An 18712-nucleotide genomic window follows, 5' to 3' on the forward strand; every position below is an offset into this window, starting at 1 on the left:
TTTTCTCGACCCTCATACGATCCGTTCACTAATTAGGATCATTCACATCCCTATTATTCAATCAAAAATTAATATCGTTCATACAGCCCAATTCGCAAATGCTATACCCTTTTTGCAATTAGAGTTAGCTTTTACACAAAATGGTACATCTTTTCATCATTCACAGTTTTGTAATTATCCCATGATGCATTCTTAACCATCGGAAGTTTAATTTGGTTATTGAATTTAAAAAAAAATATGTCTGCCAAGTCTTGCACCATTCATATCAATTGATGCATGTCCGTGTGCTCTTTGAAAAAAATTGTATACGTCTCGTAGAATCCATATGACATTGCGAGGGGGTACTTACACTCTTTGAAAAGGTGTATAGCATCAAGCAAGTAGCATGGCGAGGTACTAAGGAACGTGTTGCAAGCAAATAGCATGGTAATTCCTAGGGCTACTAACTCTCTTTGAAAAGGTGTAGAGCATCCATAGAATAGCACTGTGATTCCTATAGCAGTCGTAGAAATGTTTTCCTATAGCAGCGGTGGTATTCATTATAAGCATTCTACTTCCGAAGTTTCTGCGATCTTGAGGTGGAGGTGTGGATGAGAAAGGGGCAGTCCCCCTTCTGTGCGAAATTTATTCTGCTCATTTTGGGGTTTAATGTTACTCTTTACTTTCATAATAACAGCGTACACCAGATATACTCCCAGAGATCATAAGGGAGTAGATATCAATTTCACATTTTTGATGCTTTGTTTAAGTTTATTTTTGTACCCCCCCCCCTCCCCCCAGAAAAAAAACTTTTGCAGGAAAATACCCTTTTGCTGGCTTTTGGCTGGAAAACTTTTTCAAGGAGGAGGAGATTACCGGCATAATTTTATAAACTATCAAGAAATTGAAGTCTTTTTCAAATGAAAGCGCAGATTTTTCACCCGAGATCTTCCGCAAGAACTTTTCTGCGTTCTATTTTCAGCTAGAATGGAATAGTCTGGGGGGAATTTCTCTGGAGGGCTGAGGTCATTTTTACGTGAAAAGAACTTTTCATGGAGAAATTTTCCGGTGGGGGGATGGAATTTTTCATGGAGGGGGAGCCGGATTTCCCGGTGATATTTAAAAACGATCAGAAATGAAATTAAAAAAAAAATCAACTAAAAGTAGGCTAAGGAGGAACATCAAAACTTAAAACGGACAGAAATTATTACATATATGAAAGGGTTGCTCAAGACTTTATGCTAAAGTTTTGACTTTTTGTCCCAATTCTTGAATAACGACTCCTGAAACATAATGGACGTCTAATTAGAATAATCAGCTCTTTTTAAAATTCTATGAAGAAATTTAGCGTAAAGAGCGAGGTCTTGAGGAGGGGGCAACCCCTTTCAACAGGTACTATATGAATACGACTATTATCTTTACTGCTATTACTGCTACTACTACCAGGGGAGTAGGTCCAGCATTTTCCTTTGTGGGCAAGAGGGGGGGTCCATATACGGATAGTCAAGGGGCATGGGCTATATAATAGTTTTTCTAAAAAAAAAATTTCGGGGGGGGGAGGACACAATTGCCTCTTCCCCCCCCCCCAAAAAAAACGACGCCCCTGACTACTACTACTACTACTAAGGTTATGGATATAAGAGTGGAACTTTCAGGAAATGTTGAGGAGGATGTTGAACTAAATCAAAACACCGTATGCACATTCAGCTTGTTAAAAAGCCGTATCAGTAATATCTTAGGAAAGGCTTAGGGTTTATACCACTACAGCTACACCTACTAAAGCTACTACTACTACTGCTGCTACTAATGCTTCTGAGGCAAAGAGTATTAACGTGAAACCCTCAGGGAATGTTGAGAGGACGTGGAACTACAGCAAAACACACTTGTGCATTCAGGTTGCTAAAAACGTGCATCAGCAATAACTCAGGAATGGCTAAGGATATTAAATTGAAACTTTCAGGGAATGTTGAGGGGGCGTTAACGTATACAAAAGGCGCTATGCGCAAACTACTAGTACTACATAACAATCGCTGCTACACCTACTGCTGGTACTGCCACCAGTGGCGGATCCAGGGGTGCGAGGGGGCGCCCCCCCTAACGTAGTTTAGAGTAGTGTAATTTACTTAAGTAACGCGAGTTTGCGTTAATAAAACTTGCTCCTAACGCAACTTTATCCGATCAACCCATTTTGTGCCCCCCCCTAAAAAAAATCCTGGATCCACCCTTGACTGTCACTACTACTGCTACCATCAAACCGTTCATGGTAACGAAATGTAAGTAAGGAGCGGCCCGGCTCAATAGTAACCGAAACTCTAAAAAACGGAATTTCGATGCAAGTACATACATCAAAAGAAGCGGATTTTTATGCTGATTTCAAATATATAAGTTTCGTCAAGTTTAGTTTTACCCATCAAGATTTACGAGCCTGAAAAAATTTGCCATATTTTCGATAAAAGGGGGAAACATCCCCTAAAAGTGACAAACTTAATGAAAATCAAACCGTCAGATTCAGCGTAACAAAAAACCCTACTGTAGATGTTTCAAGCTCCTATCTGCAAAAATGTAGAATTTTGTATTTTTTGCCAGAAGAAAGATCACGGAAGATTGCGGCTTTGACTATGACTACTACTGCTACAACGATGGCTACTACTGCTACTACAACTACTACTACTGCTACTACAAGTATTGAACCAAAATCAAAAGAGTTTAGGTGTATTCAGGATGCGAAAATGACACATGTATGCAATATCTGAGTGGTAGGATATTGAGCTGAAATTTTCAGGAAATGTTAAATGGGATGTAAAACCAAATCAAAATTTAGAATAAATCTTCGGTTTATCCTGAGTTAACTTAAATATAAGGAGGGCCACCTCCTCATGAAACCCTAATTTTTAAATGAAAATTTAACTTTTGCAGAACAATGCTTCAAGAAAAAGGCCTTTTTTAAATGACGACTTCTATGCAACTTGTGTTACCACGACTATTCTAAGCAGAATTCCGTCTAGTGGCCCAACCCCTACCATGACTACTAACTTTGGCAGTTATTCAGTAATCAAACGTTTAGGACTTGAAAGATAAAAAATAGATGGCATTTAGTAATTATTTTGAGTAAACTTTTAGCATGTACTTTCTGGCGCCTTAAAATCCTCTCGGGTTGCTTGCTTTGCGTGTACCAATTTAAAGCTTAGGGCGTTTCAAAATACCTTCGGGTCGGTGCAGGTAAACCATCGGGTATGATGGGTAGTGACTGATACGCTTCTGGTTAAGTTGAGTGTATAAGATAGAGGATTAATTTTTATTCTTGGATGCATTAAAATGGAATTTTAATTAATAAAAATATCTAAAAAGGTAAAACTTTTTTAAACACATAGAAAGAACAAATATTGAGGTCATTTTTTGCCAAAAAAACGTTATCAATTGGTAGAAAATTAAATAGGCCCAGAAGAAGTTACATATGGGCTATTTGAAAATGTTTATTCTTTCTCAACCGTTTTTATATAGGCTAACCTAGTAGGCTAGGCCTAGCCCTAACCCATTAATCGCTAGGGTTCATTGTTCCATCACCCTTGTTCATTCACAGTGGTGTCAATAGGCCAGGGAGAGAGGCAGGGGGACATGTGCCTCCTAGATATTTTAGTAAATTTTCAGAACGAGCTACGTAGATTTTGAATATACCTCTTTATGGGTATTTTCATTGAAAACATCCTTTGTGGGATATTTTCATTGAGCAAAATTGAAAAAATTACAAATTTGCCCCCTACATTTGAAAAATATACCCCCTCCCCCAAGTTCTTGTGTATTGACACCACTGTTCATTCAGGAAGAGAAAATTAAGTTCAAGTCGGCTTATAGGAATTTCACGAAAATTTATAGGCTAGGCTTGCTATGAAAACTCTTGTCTGCCCGAAAATTGAATAGCCTAGTCTAGAACTTTATTTTTACAAACCGCTGCTGATTGTTTTTTCATTTTTCAAATTAACATAATTTTGGAAAATGAACCAGCTACTTTTGGCTATCTTGGAAAGGGGTTAGGTTAGGAATTAAAACTTTCAGGGATGGGTCTACAAGCTAAAGTATGTCCCGGGAAGGTATTTTGAAGTACCTACCTCCAATCCTTCTCCCTCTATAGGGTCCTGATCTTTGATGACCTTTTTAAAATCTAGCCTATGTGTTATAAAAATGAAACCTTGAAAATGAAGCAGAAATAGATCTTCTGATTAAATGAAGTACAACAAAATTGTTTTTAGCTTCACAACTTTACTCAAACCCAGTTTATAAGGTTTTAAAGATATGCATTTACATTTCCTAAGTTAGTTTTGAAGAAAAAAAAAACATTTTTATGGCTTAAAATTCTACTCAAATAACAGGAATTGCATTTTCAGAACCAAAGCCAGAGAAAAAGAAACTGATAACTGAAAATTAAGGTAAAATGTTATTTTTTCAAAATTTCAATAGATACAGACCTGTCATGTAGGCAAACTTCTGGACTCTAGAGGGAGAAGGAGTGGAGGTAGGTACTTTAAAATATCTTCCTGGGACATACTTTAGCCTGTAGACCCATCCCTGAAAGTTTAATCTTCCTAACCTGACCCCTTTCCAAGATAGCCAAAAGTAGCTAAAGTTGAATTTTACCAGTCTTTTTTTTTGGTTGTCAAGAGGCTTCCACATCAAGGAAGTCAAGGATATTCTTCAGGGGAAAGGGGTTTTAGAACAATTGTGAAAAACCCAATCCTAAATCTGTTTTCAAGATGTCTGAAAACTTGTTTTGGGAAATTATTTTGCAATGGATACTGAACACTCAATGAAAAAAAGTAAAGGTGGCATGTGCCTACTCTAAGTCTTCAATAGTACATTTTTCTTCAAGAGGTAGTGAAGAAAAATTAATGTTTATCAGAGAAGGTAATCGGCTAATTTCAAGAATATTATATAACACATAAATAAATGTGGGGTTCCGCAAAGCGGAGGAACAATTGGCACCGAGGTACATCCCACCATCATTTACATTCATACTTAGTAGAGTACATGTGGCGGGCGGCAGTAAAGGTAGAAGGCCGAGTTTATTTTAACGCGATTCTTGAGGACATTTCTGTGTTTTGGGAGCATATTTCCAAGTTGTAGTTTTCATAATTTTGCTAATAAAGTATTCTATTTTCATCATATTTAGTTTTTTTTTTCATTAGCATTAACCACACTTCCCTTCTCGAGTGTGTTTTATATAATAGACAAGTACCTATCTTTTTTTCAAATTATCGGGGGGGGGGAGCAGCTGCCCCCCTTACCTCTCCCAAACGACGCCGCTGGAGAAAAGTGCAATTAATAATGAAACCGGTAAGGTACTTCCGTATTAGCCAGTACACACTCGAGAATTATGGATATGCAAGATAAGAAAATAACCGGTTTATAGCTGTCAGTATTTGGAAACTATTAGCTTAGGCTCAGTTGAAGTCAACATTGTAGGTATATTTCTATTGAATATTTAATTTATAGAGATGGTATTTTGGTTGGGATAGGTATTTAATATAATGCGTTCTCGGCGGCCCCCGTTCCATAATTCTTTGTTGTAGTTTCCATAATTCTGTTAATAAAGCATTGAATTTTCATCATATTTTGGTATATTTCATTATGATTAACCTAACTTCACTTCTCGAGTGTGTACAGGCTAACACGGAATTACCATGAAAACAAACAAAATCAGCAAAGTTTTATACATAGCCTAGGGCTATAGCCTATCTGAACTTTTCTTATTATAGTTGTACTTATTTCTCATCAGTAGTTGATTTATAGTGCAAGATAGCCTAATGCCCATTTGAAAGAATAATCAGTAATTTTTATATTTAGCCCCTTGAAAAAATGCTTTCCAATAAAAGTTTTTCAAAGAAAGTAAAGAGCCATTTTAAAACCTGCGGCAATTAGAAATAATTCAAACTTCAAATGAACAGAAATTACTGTCAACGAACAAATGAAACCCAAAACGAACTTAGATTAAAATAAATAATCACAACAAACATAAAGGTAAAGGGTATTGGTGCATTATGCGGGTACCGCGAAAGAATTCAAGTTTGGTCGATGCTGATGAAATAAAATAGGATGAAAATATAATAGTTTAGAAACAAATTTGGGCTATATATTTGCACATTAGGGGAGTGGGGGATAAAGCATAGCATATATTAAATACGTAACCTAACCTACGTACATTCCCCCCCCCTAAACCCCAAAAAATAATCGTTTAAATATTGCAAAATCCATGAGAAACAATGTATTGCTATCAATTTAGGTCTTGCACATAGCCGTTTGAGGGGTTTTGTCGGATGACTATAGTATTTCCCGTTTGACATACCACATACAGTATACAGCGAAGCGCGCAAACTGCACCAGTACCAAAAGGATACTACTTTGGATGAATAAATGAATCTCAAAACGAAGAGAAACTAAAATGAGTAATCAACTCAAACAACAGAAATTAACACAAAGAGGAGCAGGGCTAGCGCCCCGTAAGCCATCTAAAGGTCAGACTCTAATTACAACTCCACTGAAAACGATTTGTATTTCAAGCAGGGTTCTTTATTTGTCATAACAACCACACGACAACACACACGCACAAAAAGATTATAAGGCCTAATCTTGTTAATAAATAAAAGTGGTGCTACACCAATACTCTTTTCAAATATAAGAAATACCACTGCCATCACAATTGCATTCTAGCCTCCTCCCCACACCTAATGGGACCAGATATAATCCTAATCTGTATGCAAAACTACTAATTTTGTTTATTTTAATTAAATTCGTATTACTTGAGATTGTGAACTACTTGAGACTACTGACCAGAAATAACAACAGACAACAACACAAACCCAAGAAATTAGTAAATGTTTGTATTTAGTTTACGGCAATGTCCAGGGATTAGGGGGGGGGCAAAAGTGGGTACTGTTCTATTAACTGGGCGACACGCAAGACATACACTCGAGAAAAACAAAACCCAGATAGCTATTACCCGGTAATTGCCTATCTGACGCTGTATAACAAGGGGTTTCTCACTCCGGGAACTATATTTAAACTTTATTTTTTAGGGGTTTAGGGGAAAAAAGGCACCTAGGTTAGGTTACGTATTTAATATATGCTATGCTTTACCCCCCCCCCCACCCCTAATGTGCAAATATAAAGCCTAAATTTGTTTCTAAACTATTATATTTTTATTCTACCTATTTTGTTTTATTTCATTAGCATTGACCCAACTTCACTTCTCGCGTGTTGCCCGGCTAATAGAACTGTACCCAAAATTGTTAAAGTAGTGATTATTAAATTTGGAAAAAGCATTGATAGGGGAATCGAATTGTATATATATATATATATATATATATATATATATATATATATATATATATATATATATATATATATATATATATATATATATATATATATATATATATATATATATATATATATATATATATATATTATATATATATATATATATAGGCCCTATCGTAATTACCGCGACAGTAATTACCGTAAATACAAATTACATATACCGTAAATTTACCGAAAAAAGTACGTAGCCATACAGAGTAGAATTGTATCAATACGTTATACCAATTCAATTTGCCCAATGGCTGTAGAAACTATTGGGGGTGCATGTTCATTTTTGAATTTAAACACACTTGAGTAAATCTGAACGGGCCCAGCTCACTATTAAGCTGGGGGGCTAAAACAAGGCACTGACATCAGGCATTTCTGTCAGATTTATCCATAGGGAAGGGATAAACCAGAAAGAAAACAGGAGATGGTAAAAGAAAGGAAAACGGCAATAACTCTTAGATTTTCCTGCTCAAGTTCCTCACTGATAATGTGGACTTATTGCATAGCCCTAGCTAGTGATACTTGTATTCCATTTGTAGGCTTGTTTTATCGCAGTTGCTATGATTAAGTTTTGTTCAGTTAGTGTTTGCAACCTATTTAATTTTGGTCTAGCTCAGCATTTGATTCTTCTTGCAAACTATCACCGATCTAAGGTGCGTCACATTATAGTATCAGTATCACTCCCTATATTTAAATTGTCTTTCTTTTCAAAATCCGAATTTCACGCTTAACGACATACGAATAAAACACTTTGCCATTGACAATAAGTTTTAGATTTTACCCAGTGCTGCTAGTCTACGCGTCTATGGAGGGTTTGAACAATTTGACCCGTTGTAATGGTCTGTAGATGATGGATCTATGGAAGTCGGGCGCGACAGAATAGTCATTAAGATCTGGTAAAGCTGAGCCTGTTCGTAGGGACTGTCTTTGCCTTAAGCTGTATCTGCTTCGATCACAATTAAAATATCATTAGTGTTTTGTTGCCTGTGGAAAAGAAATGGTTAAATTGAGCAGAATTGGGATTCCGTCGCCAGAACTGATGAACATGGACGAAAAAGAGAACAAAATTAGTTTTGTCACGAAATATTCTCAAGAGAGGGGAGGAAAGCATGACACACGAATCAGTATTATACGGAGGATTCACAACCAACTCTTTAAAAGTATGTGGATTCTCCCGCAGTTGATGCTTGAAAAAGAATATTTTAGGCCCTTCGTTAGTACGCGGTTTTGAGAAGTGCGTCGTTTTTACAAAGCTTTGCAAGCAAAGAAATTCCGGTACTCGTGCATTATGCGGGCACCGCGAAAGTAGTCAAGTTTGGTTAATGCTAATGAAATAAAATAACATAGGATGAATATATAATGGTTTAGAAATAAATTTGGGCTATATATTTGCACATCAGGGAGGGGGGTTTAAAGTAGCCTATAGCATATATTAAATACGTAACTTAGGTACCTTTTTCCGCCCCTAAACCCCAAAAAACAATCAAAATCCATGAGAAAGCTTTGCTATCAATTTAGATCTTGCACATAGCCGTTTGACGGGTTTTGTCGAGTGACTGTAGCATTTCTCGTTTGACATTCCACATATTAGTATATAGGTGGTGCCCGAAAAATACACCAGTACCGAAATTTCCCTCCATCTTGTTTAGTGGAACGAATGCTCAACTCCCGCATTCAGTGATATTAATTCAACAGTTAAGCTGTGGGTATGTAGTCCGGCAAAAACCAGCCTGGTTTGTAGGTTTTTTATGTGGTTAACAAATATAATAATAATAATAATTTATTATAAGCCAAAAAAAAAAAACAGGCCATACAGAACAGTATTCTTAATCACACTCCACAAGAAAAATAACATAAATATCAAATTTCACTCATTGATGTCTGCGCTTCATTTACATAATTACATAACTGCCTGATTGATCTTTTTACAGTCGTTTTCAGGAACCCCGCGAAATACAAATTACAAACCCCAAAATACATTTAACATAATATAGAAAGTTTCTGGCACTCGGTGGGAATAATGGCCACAAACACAAAACCAAGGTTACATCTGGGGCAAGAGTAATCCGCATTTGCATCTGGGGCCACCCTTTTTCTTTCAAATACTCTTTTTCTATTCTTTAGTGGCAGGCAATTCGCTCGGATCCGAAACCAAGTCCTCAATGTCTCCCCCGGTAATCCTAGTTTGAAATAATATTCGAATCCAAATATCTCTTTTACATGGGAATAAAACTTCAATGTTTCAGATGTTTTAACTGCCTGGGTCCACATTTGGACTTCCTGGTCTTTTATTCTTTCTACAATCATAGCCAAAAACGACTCACCCTGCTCTGAGGGTCCTAGCCCCTCATTCCAAATATATGATAATCCTAATCCATCTAAAACATTTTTTATTTGATACGGCCACGATCTTTTACGTTTCGACCGTAGCATCTCCACATAAGCTGCATTTGCTAACTCTCTTTGCTATATTAACTCTCTTCATCTCATTTCATGCAAGAGCTTGTTGCTAAATACTATTTATTAACTGCATCCGACGAATGAATGTAAAAATCCCCTCGAAAACTGCGTACGAACAATATGATTATTGAAACTATATTTTAAAATTTTGCAGCAATAACATACGAAGCTTGTAATGAAAACTGTTATTTTGTTGTGTGGCTTTATACAGAATTACAGGAAAAAGAACTTTAAGATTTTTAGTTATACAAAACACGAATAAGTTCTGTTGTAAAAAAAAGGGTGCATGGATAACATGGTAGTATACTTTATGGCTGTTTTAATTCTGTAAAAAAAAAAAAAAAAAAAATCTTCCTACCCTGCGCAAGATCCTTCAAATATCAATTTATTTGACATTATCATTGTCCTTTAAAAAATGAGCTTGTCTTCTGTAAAAGAAGATGCTTCCATTCGTAACCAGTCATAAATCTTTAGCTATTTCTCGACTTCTTTTTTCAGCATCCAATTCCGATGCATGTTGTATCTTTTTCCAGAAATTTCAAAAGTACTACTATCCATCATTTCAAAAGAAACACCATGTTGTTATTAATGACTTGTATTTTGTTTGTAGGTCCTTCAAGTTCATGCACCATAATGGATAACAAGCTTGTCGCTGAAGACCAGCGGGACATTGTGTCAACCACGGCATCTCTAAGATGAAACAGCAGGAATTGATAGTTATCTTAGAAGAACCTATTGACAAATTGAAATGGCGGTCGAGTAGAGGTAATCGGCAAAAATGTGATAAATCACAGATGCAAAGTGACCTGATTACTTTTTGTAAATGGCGAAGACAAGTAAGTAGCAGGATGACGTCCTTGCTACTACTAATGTCTTTGTTTGTGCCAAGTTTTTGTGAATATGTTAGAGAATTTGAAATATCAGAAGGGGTACCTATTGGGACTAGTATAGGGTTTATTGGAGATTCCAACCCTGGCTCTCCGAAGCCACCGCCACCTCCTTATTTAATTGTGCCAGTGCCAGGAAGTGCAGTCGACTCTGACTTAAATATTGAGCAGTCTAATGGTGAGATTCGAAGTCGAGTGGTTCTTGATAGAGAAGTACGTTCCTCTTACTCGCTTGTTGCTATTCCATTGGCAGGGGAAAATATTCGTGTTCTTATAAATGTTAAAGATGAGAACGATAACGCACCTTTATTTCCTCAAAGTCATCTACACATTGAATTTCCTGAAAATACTCCGCGTGACGTTAAAAGAACTTTGCCGCCAGCCAGAGATCTAGATCTTGGTATTTTTAACACTCAAAGATATACTATCGCTTCTGGCAACACAAATAATGCATTTCGATTATCGAGCCACAGAGAGCGAGACGGCGTTCTCTATTTGGATTTGCAAATTAACGGCTTTTTGGATCGAGAACAAACATCTTTTTATAGCTTAGTGATTGAGGCATTAGATGGGGGTAATCCTCCCTTAAAAGGGCAAATGACTGTCAATATCACTATCCAAGATGTAAATGACAATCAACCAATATTTAATCAAAGCCGATATTTTGCAACTGTGCCAGAAAATGCAACTATTGGAACGAGTGTTATGCAGGTTTTCGCCACAGACACTGACAGTGGAGATAATGGGCGAATAACTTACTCTATAAATCGCCGGCAAAGTGATAGAGATAGTATGTTCGTGATTGACTCACAAACTGGAGTGATTTCAGTGAATAGGTTATTAGATTTTGAAACAAAGGAAGTGCATGAGCTTGTGGTTGTGGCCAGCGATAACGGGCTTCAACCCCTCGAAACTACTGCTTTTGTTTCCATAAGAGTCAGTGACGTAAACGACAATCAACCTACCATCAATCTTATCTTTTTAAGTGATGATGCTACTCCGAAAATTTCTGAGGATGCTCAACCGGGTGAATTTGTTGCAAGAATATCAGTAAATGATCCCGACTCAAAAGAAGAATATTCAAATGTCAATGTTACTTTGGAGGGGGGTGACGGCCACTTTGGCTTAACAACAAGAGATAATATTATTTACCTTATGATAGTTTCATTACCGCTTGACAGAGAAATTATGCCAAATTACACACTTTTAGTGACTGCCACAGATCAAGGTAATCCTCCTCTTCATGCCACAAAACAATTTCAATTAGTTGTTACCGATACAAACGACAATCCCCCTGAATTCGATCGAACGATATATTATGCCAATGTTTTAGAAGTTGCAGATCCTGGCACATCAGTTTTTAAAATATCAGCTCTTGATAAGGACGAAGGAAACAATTCTGTTGTTACTTATTCAATATTAGATACCCCGCAAACTCATTCTGACTGGTTTCAGATAGATCCAAAGACAGGCCTTATTACCACCCGGAAGCATATAGATTGTGAGACAGATCCCGTTCCTCAGCTTACTATCTTAGCAGTCGATAAAGGGGATCCACCATTATCAGGATCCACAATAGTCCGCGTGACAATCCGGGACGTAAACGACAATGAACCAATTTTTGACCAGAGTTTTTACAACGTCTCGATTGCTGAGGATGATGTTGCTGGCCACTGCATTCTCAAGGTAAGTTCAATAAAACCATCTAATTCGCATGATGTTAAAATGTTTTTTTCGAATGAAAGTAAAGTGAAGTTAAAGCATAGAATAAACAGAAATTGTTCTACGTTTGAGGGGGCTGCCACCATCAACACCCGCTATTACTTTAACGTTTGACTAAAGCCATTCTCTAAAGTATTTTAAAATGTAAAAAATGCTGCCAGTTGTTTATTGCAAAAAAGTGCAATCGTCTTTTGTCAATTTGAACCCAAAACTTCTATTTTTTCAAGCAAATAATTTTTAGTTTCCAGTAACATGGTGTATAAAAACTAAATTATTAGGTAATAATTTTCTTTTTTCAGAGGGATGGAGTTTCTCGACAATTCTTGTTTTGAGCGATGCTCCAATCTCTCCCACTTCTGTACAGACAACGCTCGAAATATTTCTATAACATGAAGGGGAATTGTAACCCCCCTCATAACTCATGTTGCTCATTTTGTCCAAATAAATTATATCTTTTTCGAACTAATCCACGTAGGGTGTATATCTCCCTCCTTGTTGATCTGACAGATCTCTCATGGAAGTTTCAGGATTTGGACATAGAAATGCACTTTCTAGGGCTTTAACTCCCCCCCCCCACAACAATAAGGTCAACTATCATCCTCTAATAACTGACTCGTACCTATCTAATACTCTATAACCGTTAGGCTTATTGCTAGGGAATTGGCCGAAAGATCGGAAATAATGGGATTCGTTTGGAATTCGGTAGGTAGGCTCCTCCAACTATTGAAACCTTCCTCAATTAATGCTAGACCGCTGACCTGTACCGCCAAGGTATTAGAGCTGCTTTTTTATAACTCCAAGATTTCCTTATGTTCATAAAAATACTATTTTAGATGGCACTGCAGTTAAAATAAAACACCTGTAGCTTGAAATGGGTCTGACAATATAAATGGAGAGGAAGGAGTTGGTCATATAAGGAAACCCTTGAAACTTTTTTTTTATAGGTTTAATAAAAAGTTGAGTAAAAGTGTTACGATGCTTCTATGTGCCTTTGAAAGATACCATCAAGTCTTCTGCTCACTATCTTTCGGGTTGACATGGCACACTTCGACTTTTGGTACGTATTAGCACCCACGCTGTGAATCCTTTTAATCATTCAAAGCATGCTGTTAGGAATAGATTTAACGATTCTGGTTCAGCATACTTACCTACTAAAATATGCAATGCCTAGGTAGTCTGCGGATAGATCAACAAGCTATTCAACTCTGGCAAAACTATCTAAATAACAGATTACAATCACTTGACGAAACCAATATTTAAAAAAAAACTATATTATGGCTTTTGTCATTGTTGAACGACGAGATTTATTACAGGTGACGTAGCAGTCTTCTTTACTCAATTTTTTTTTTTTTTCAACTGAGCGAGTATGCCTCCCGTGGACGCATTGAGTCTAAAAGCTTAGAAGGACATGTGGATAGATAGATTGATATTCATTGGCAAAAAGACTATCACAAACCCTAGTGGGCGTAATGTGTATTTCTTATTCAATAAAAAAACAAAAAATAACAACATATAGTTACCACTGTGACGAAAAAAACTTCTTATATTGAAAAATAAACCGTAAGACAAGGATTCCTCAGAAGCCGGAACCAAAAATACTAGATGCACTGGGGATAGTCTTTTAAATGATTCGACAAAGACATTTATTAATAAACAGGATTATACTTTTTTTTCATAAGAATCGGATTAATAAAAAACAGGGAGGGGTAGGTTTTTTCATTAATCAACAATTCAGTCAGATCTGGGGAGTGAATGTGATTACATATATCTTGAAATGGCGTGTGAATTTTGGGCAGTTAAAATAGATGTAAATTGTATGAAAATTTTGTGTTGTGTTTTTTACCGGCCTCCAAGTTCTCCTGCTTCAAGATTCATGGAACTTCTTGATGATTTTGTGCTTATTGCGTCGAAAAAGTATCCAAAAATGGTTTTTATGGGTGACTTTAATATTGATTTATATAAATCTAATAATTCAAGTGGTAATTTCCACGGAATATCTTCTGACGGGGCTGACTTGTTACCAGTTTGCTTTTCCAGTGGTCTCTTACCAGCTTACGGAGTCCCAACAAGAATAACAAAAGATTCTGCTTCCCTTATTGATAATTTGTTTACGAATCTGGAACTTAAGTCTAGTGATGTGGTTATTGAAGATTTCTCAGACCATTTGATGCTTGTGACCGACTTTCACTTGATTACAGAGTTTAATAGGCCAACTAAAAAAAAAATGAGGATGACTAATGGAAACCCCTTAAGTAAACTTAAAGTATTGCTTTCTTCAAGTGTCTTTCTTCTTGGTTAGAGTCTTCGGATCCTGATTTTGCTGCTGAATTTTTTGTGAATCAGTTTAAACGTTGTTTCAATAATGCTTTCCCTTTCCGTCGAATATCAAGAAGAAATAGTATAAACCCGATTATGCCTTGGATATCTCCTGGATTGTTGGTAACAATAAAAAATAAGAATCTGTTATATAAGGCATACTCAATGAATCCATCTGAAGTTAAATTAGCTGAATTTCGCAGATACAAAAATTATTTAACAAAAATTTTAAGATCAGCAAAAAGTCATTACTTCGCCGAAGCATTTGTTGAAGCAGAAGGGTCCCCCAAGAAGACATGGGAAATAATTAATAAGTGCTTAGGAAAACATAAGACCCATGATCTTCCTGATGAATTAATAGCTGAAGATGGAACTAAACTGGCTACAGGGAAAGTGGAAGTTATCAATGCATTAAATATACCCTTTGCAAAAATTGGTGAGGAAACCGCGTCAACTGCTGGGAACAACCTGGCCCATCATCTGGATAATGAAACAGGAGAGGACTTTCAATCATATCTACCCCCGTCTCTCAATTGCTCCATTTTTCTTACTCCTGTAACCCCAGATGAACTTTTACTTACAACAAACCTTTTTAAGAATGGATCTTCGCAAGGGACCGATGGGTAATTGACTAATCTGATTAAGTGCATAGCACAAAATATTGTAAACCCGGTTTCCCATGTGTTCAACCTCTGTTTTAAAACCGGAAGATTTCCTTCTTGTTTCAAGTCTGCAAGAATTATCTCTTTGTATAAAGGAGGAGACCCGAAGAACCCAACAAACTATAGGCCGATTTCGATCCTGTCTACTTTTGGGAAGTTGCTTGAAAAGTGCCTATATAACCGTATAGTCAGCTTTCTAATGAGATCTGAATTTTTTAGTCCGATGCAATTTGGGTTCCGGAAGTCTCACTCTACTGAGCAAGCTGTTATGGCAATGACTCAGTTTGTTCATGACGCCCTCGGCAAAGGTGATATTCCTGCTACAATTTTTATTGACATTAAAAAGGCATTTGATACGATTTCCCATAAAATATTGCATACTAAACTTAATAACTGTGGCATAAGAGGCCCAGTTAATGATTTAGTAATGTCACACCTAAAAAAGCGAAATCAGTATGTAGACGAAGGTGATACTTCTTCCTCATCAGTATCTCAATCTCAGTCAGTCGGAGTCCCACAAGGCTCTATTTTGGGTCAACTCCTATTTCTTATCTATGTTAATGATATCAGTAATAGCATCAATGATATTGGCCTTAACATATTATTCGCCGATGACACGGCATGCAATGTCAGCAGCCCCGACTGTAGATCGTTGAAGCTTAGGTTGGAATCAGCCCTGCCGAGGCTTATCTTATGGTTTTCGAGAAATAAATTGACTATTAATTGTTCTAAGACAAAATTCATCATCTTTTCTTGTACTGGGAAAACAGCACCGGAAATTATGATGATTAATATTCAAAGCCTACCCATTGAAATTGAAAGAGTTGATGATATTAAATATCTCGGGATAATACTGGATTCAAGTTTATCATTTAAAAGACATGCAATTTATCTTCGAATGAAACTGGCAAGAAATATTGGTATGATGAACCATCTGAAATTTGTTCTGCCGTTTTTTGCCCTGAAATCTCTTTATCATTCTCTAGTGCATTCATATATAAATTACTGTCCCATTATTTTTTTGAATAATTTAAAACTCATATTTTTCCTCTTCAGAGGCAACAAAATAAAGCTCTGGGTCTATTGAAAAATTACCTGCCTAGCCTGTTTTCTTACCCTGGTAAATTGTCAACAAAAACTATGTATCAAATTTTAAATATCCTTCCACTGGATCTTTTCTCTTCTTTCCAGTCTGTTCTTTATATGATTAAACACGTTCAAGGTCTTTTGCCTGAGTATTTTTATTTGCATAATAATTTTTCTCAGGATGATAATCAGGTTTTGCATACATATTGGACCCGTGGCAGTTCTGTTGTCAGTCAGGCTTTAATAAAATCTGAAAGGTCCCGTTTTTCACCACGGCATAGCATTATATATAATTGGAATAAATTTCGTAGTTTTATGGATTTGAATAAATCATTGGCTAACAATAAAATAAGGTTAAAGAATCATTTAATCAGTAACTATTAATTTGATTTATTTTTTGGGTTGGATGCTCCTCATTTCATTTTATTTATTTGGTTACTTTGATTTTTTGCGGACTTTGTTTGTTGTTACAGTACGGAGAGTTGAAGAGCAATCTTTTTATAGCGGTATCTGGAGATAGTATTAGTTATTTTTTGTTGAGTGTATATAAACCCACACACGAGTTATTCTCACTGTGGGTAATTAATTTGATAGTTTTGTCAAAAATTTTTTTTTTATTGATTAATAAAGAACTTGAACTTGAATCGGTATACCTTACCCTGACATTCAAAGATTCGTAGGAAGAAACTGGTATGGGCTTTTTCAACAATTAATGTTATATTTGCAATCCATAGCTTCAACCTTTTTCCTTTGGGCTTAAAATTGCGATTACTTTTCCTCCGTTTTTCTCAACAGGTTTGTATCCATTTAAGCAGTACCATTTAAGTCAGAGGGAGGGCTCCCTATCCCATATTCACCATTGTATGCCTCTGATAAGGGGCAAGAATGATGGCACATAAGTAAAAATGGTACTTATTTAGAATCCGGTAGTCACGCGAGAAGTTACGTTTCGTTAATGCTAATGGAATAAACAAAATAGGATGAAAATATAATAGTTCAGAAACACATTTGGGCTATATATTTGCACATTAGGGGAGAAGGGAGGGGTAAAGCATAGCATATATTAAATGCGTAACCTAACCTAGGTACCTTTTTTTGCCCCTTCAACCCCAAAAACCAAAGTTTAAACATGTGTCACGGAGGGAGTAATACCTTACAAGGCAGCAAAAACCTGTTTTTCTTACATCTTTGATATTTCGATGAGGTCTTTCTCGCGTGACTACCGGATTCTAAATAAGTAACGTAAAAATTTTTCAAAAGCAGGGGTTTTTTATGCTATTAATTAAAAAAAAACTTAATAAAAAGTAAAAAAGTAAAGAACAAAATTAACACCTAAAAGAGCGAAAATTACCGTCAATGAATAATTGAATTGGCCAATAGGTTTTCTATACATTTTAAGGGCAGGAATTTAAAAGGAAGAAAACTTTTATGACAAATTGTGGCAGTTATTTAACTTATTTTTTTTCCAACGTACTAATATGAAAAAAAGGAATTCCTGGCAGTTTGAGCAGTTTTCAAATTTTGAATAGTCAAAATGGAAAAAGAAAAACTTGTTAAATGGAAAAAGAAAAACTTGTTTGTTAATATGGGTAAATAAATGCAGGACTTGAAAATTTTTCAAAAATAGTTCTATTTTGTTGTCTTCAAACAAAATTATTTCTTTTAAATAAAGTTTTCTAATGGCAATGAAGAGCGAAGCTGAAGCTTAAGACAAACAAAATTAATGCTTTTTAGCCTGTGCAACGTATATCTATAAAACTAGTGCAAGTTAACCGACTGAGGATATACCCCTTTGTTTGTAGTATTATGCAAATCAAACAGTTCGTGGTAAGGAGCTGTAAGTAAGGAGTGACCCGGCTCAATAGTACTGTAACCGAAACTCTAAAAAAACGGAATTTGATACCAATAGATACATCAAAAGAATCATATTTTTATGCTGATTTCAAATACATAAGGTTCATCATGTTTAGTCATACCCATCAAAAGTTACGCGCCTGAAATATTTGCCTGATTTTCGGAAAAAAGAGGAAACATCCCCTAAAAGTCATAGAACCTTAATGCAAATCACATCATCCGATTCAGCGTATCAGAGAGCCCTTCTGTAGAGGTTTCAAACTCCTATCTGCAAAAATGTGGAATTTTGTATTTTTGCCAGAAGAAAGATCATGGATGCTTGTTTATTTGTTTTTTGTTTTTTTTTTCAGGGGTGATCGTATCGACCCAGTGGTCCTAGAAAGTCGC

The 18712-nt window shown here is 36.2% G+C and overlaps 1 protein-coding gene across 1 annotated transcript in view; it reads left to right on the top strand.

The window, feature by feature from the left end:
- The first annotated feature begins 3208 nt into the window (after nt 1–3208).
- Nucleotides 3209–18712, top strand: part of ds (dachsous cadherin-related 1) — a 130124-nt gene continuing 114620 nt past the window's right edge. Inside the window, exons 1-2 of the mRNA XM_089099126.1 lie at nt 3209–3327; nt 10409–12371. Coding sequence (XP_088955252.1) covers nt 10494–12371 — 1878 coding nt within the window. The 5' untranslated portion in view covers nt 3209–3327; nt 10409–10493. The remainder of the gene's footprint in view (nt 3328–10408; nt 12372–18712) is intronic.

This window comes from Artemia sp. Qi Xiang Cuo, chromosome 13, assembly GCF_049724085.1.
Source record: "Artemia sp. Qi Xiang Cuo chromosome 13, ASM4972408v1, whole genome shotgun sequence".
Taxonomy (NCBI): Eukaryota; Metazoa; Arthropoda; class Branchiopoda; order Anostraca; family Artemiidae; genus Artemia; species Artemia sp. Qi Xiang Cuo.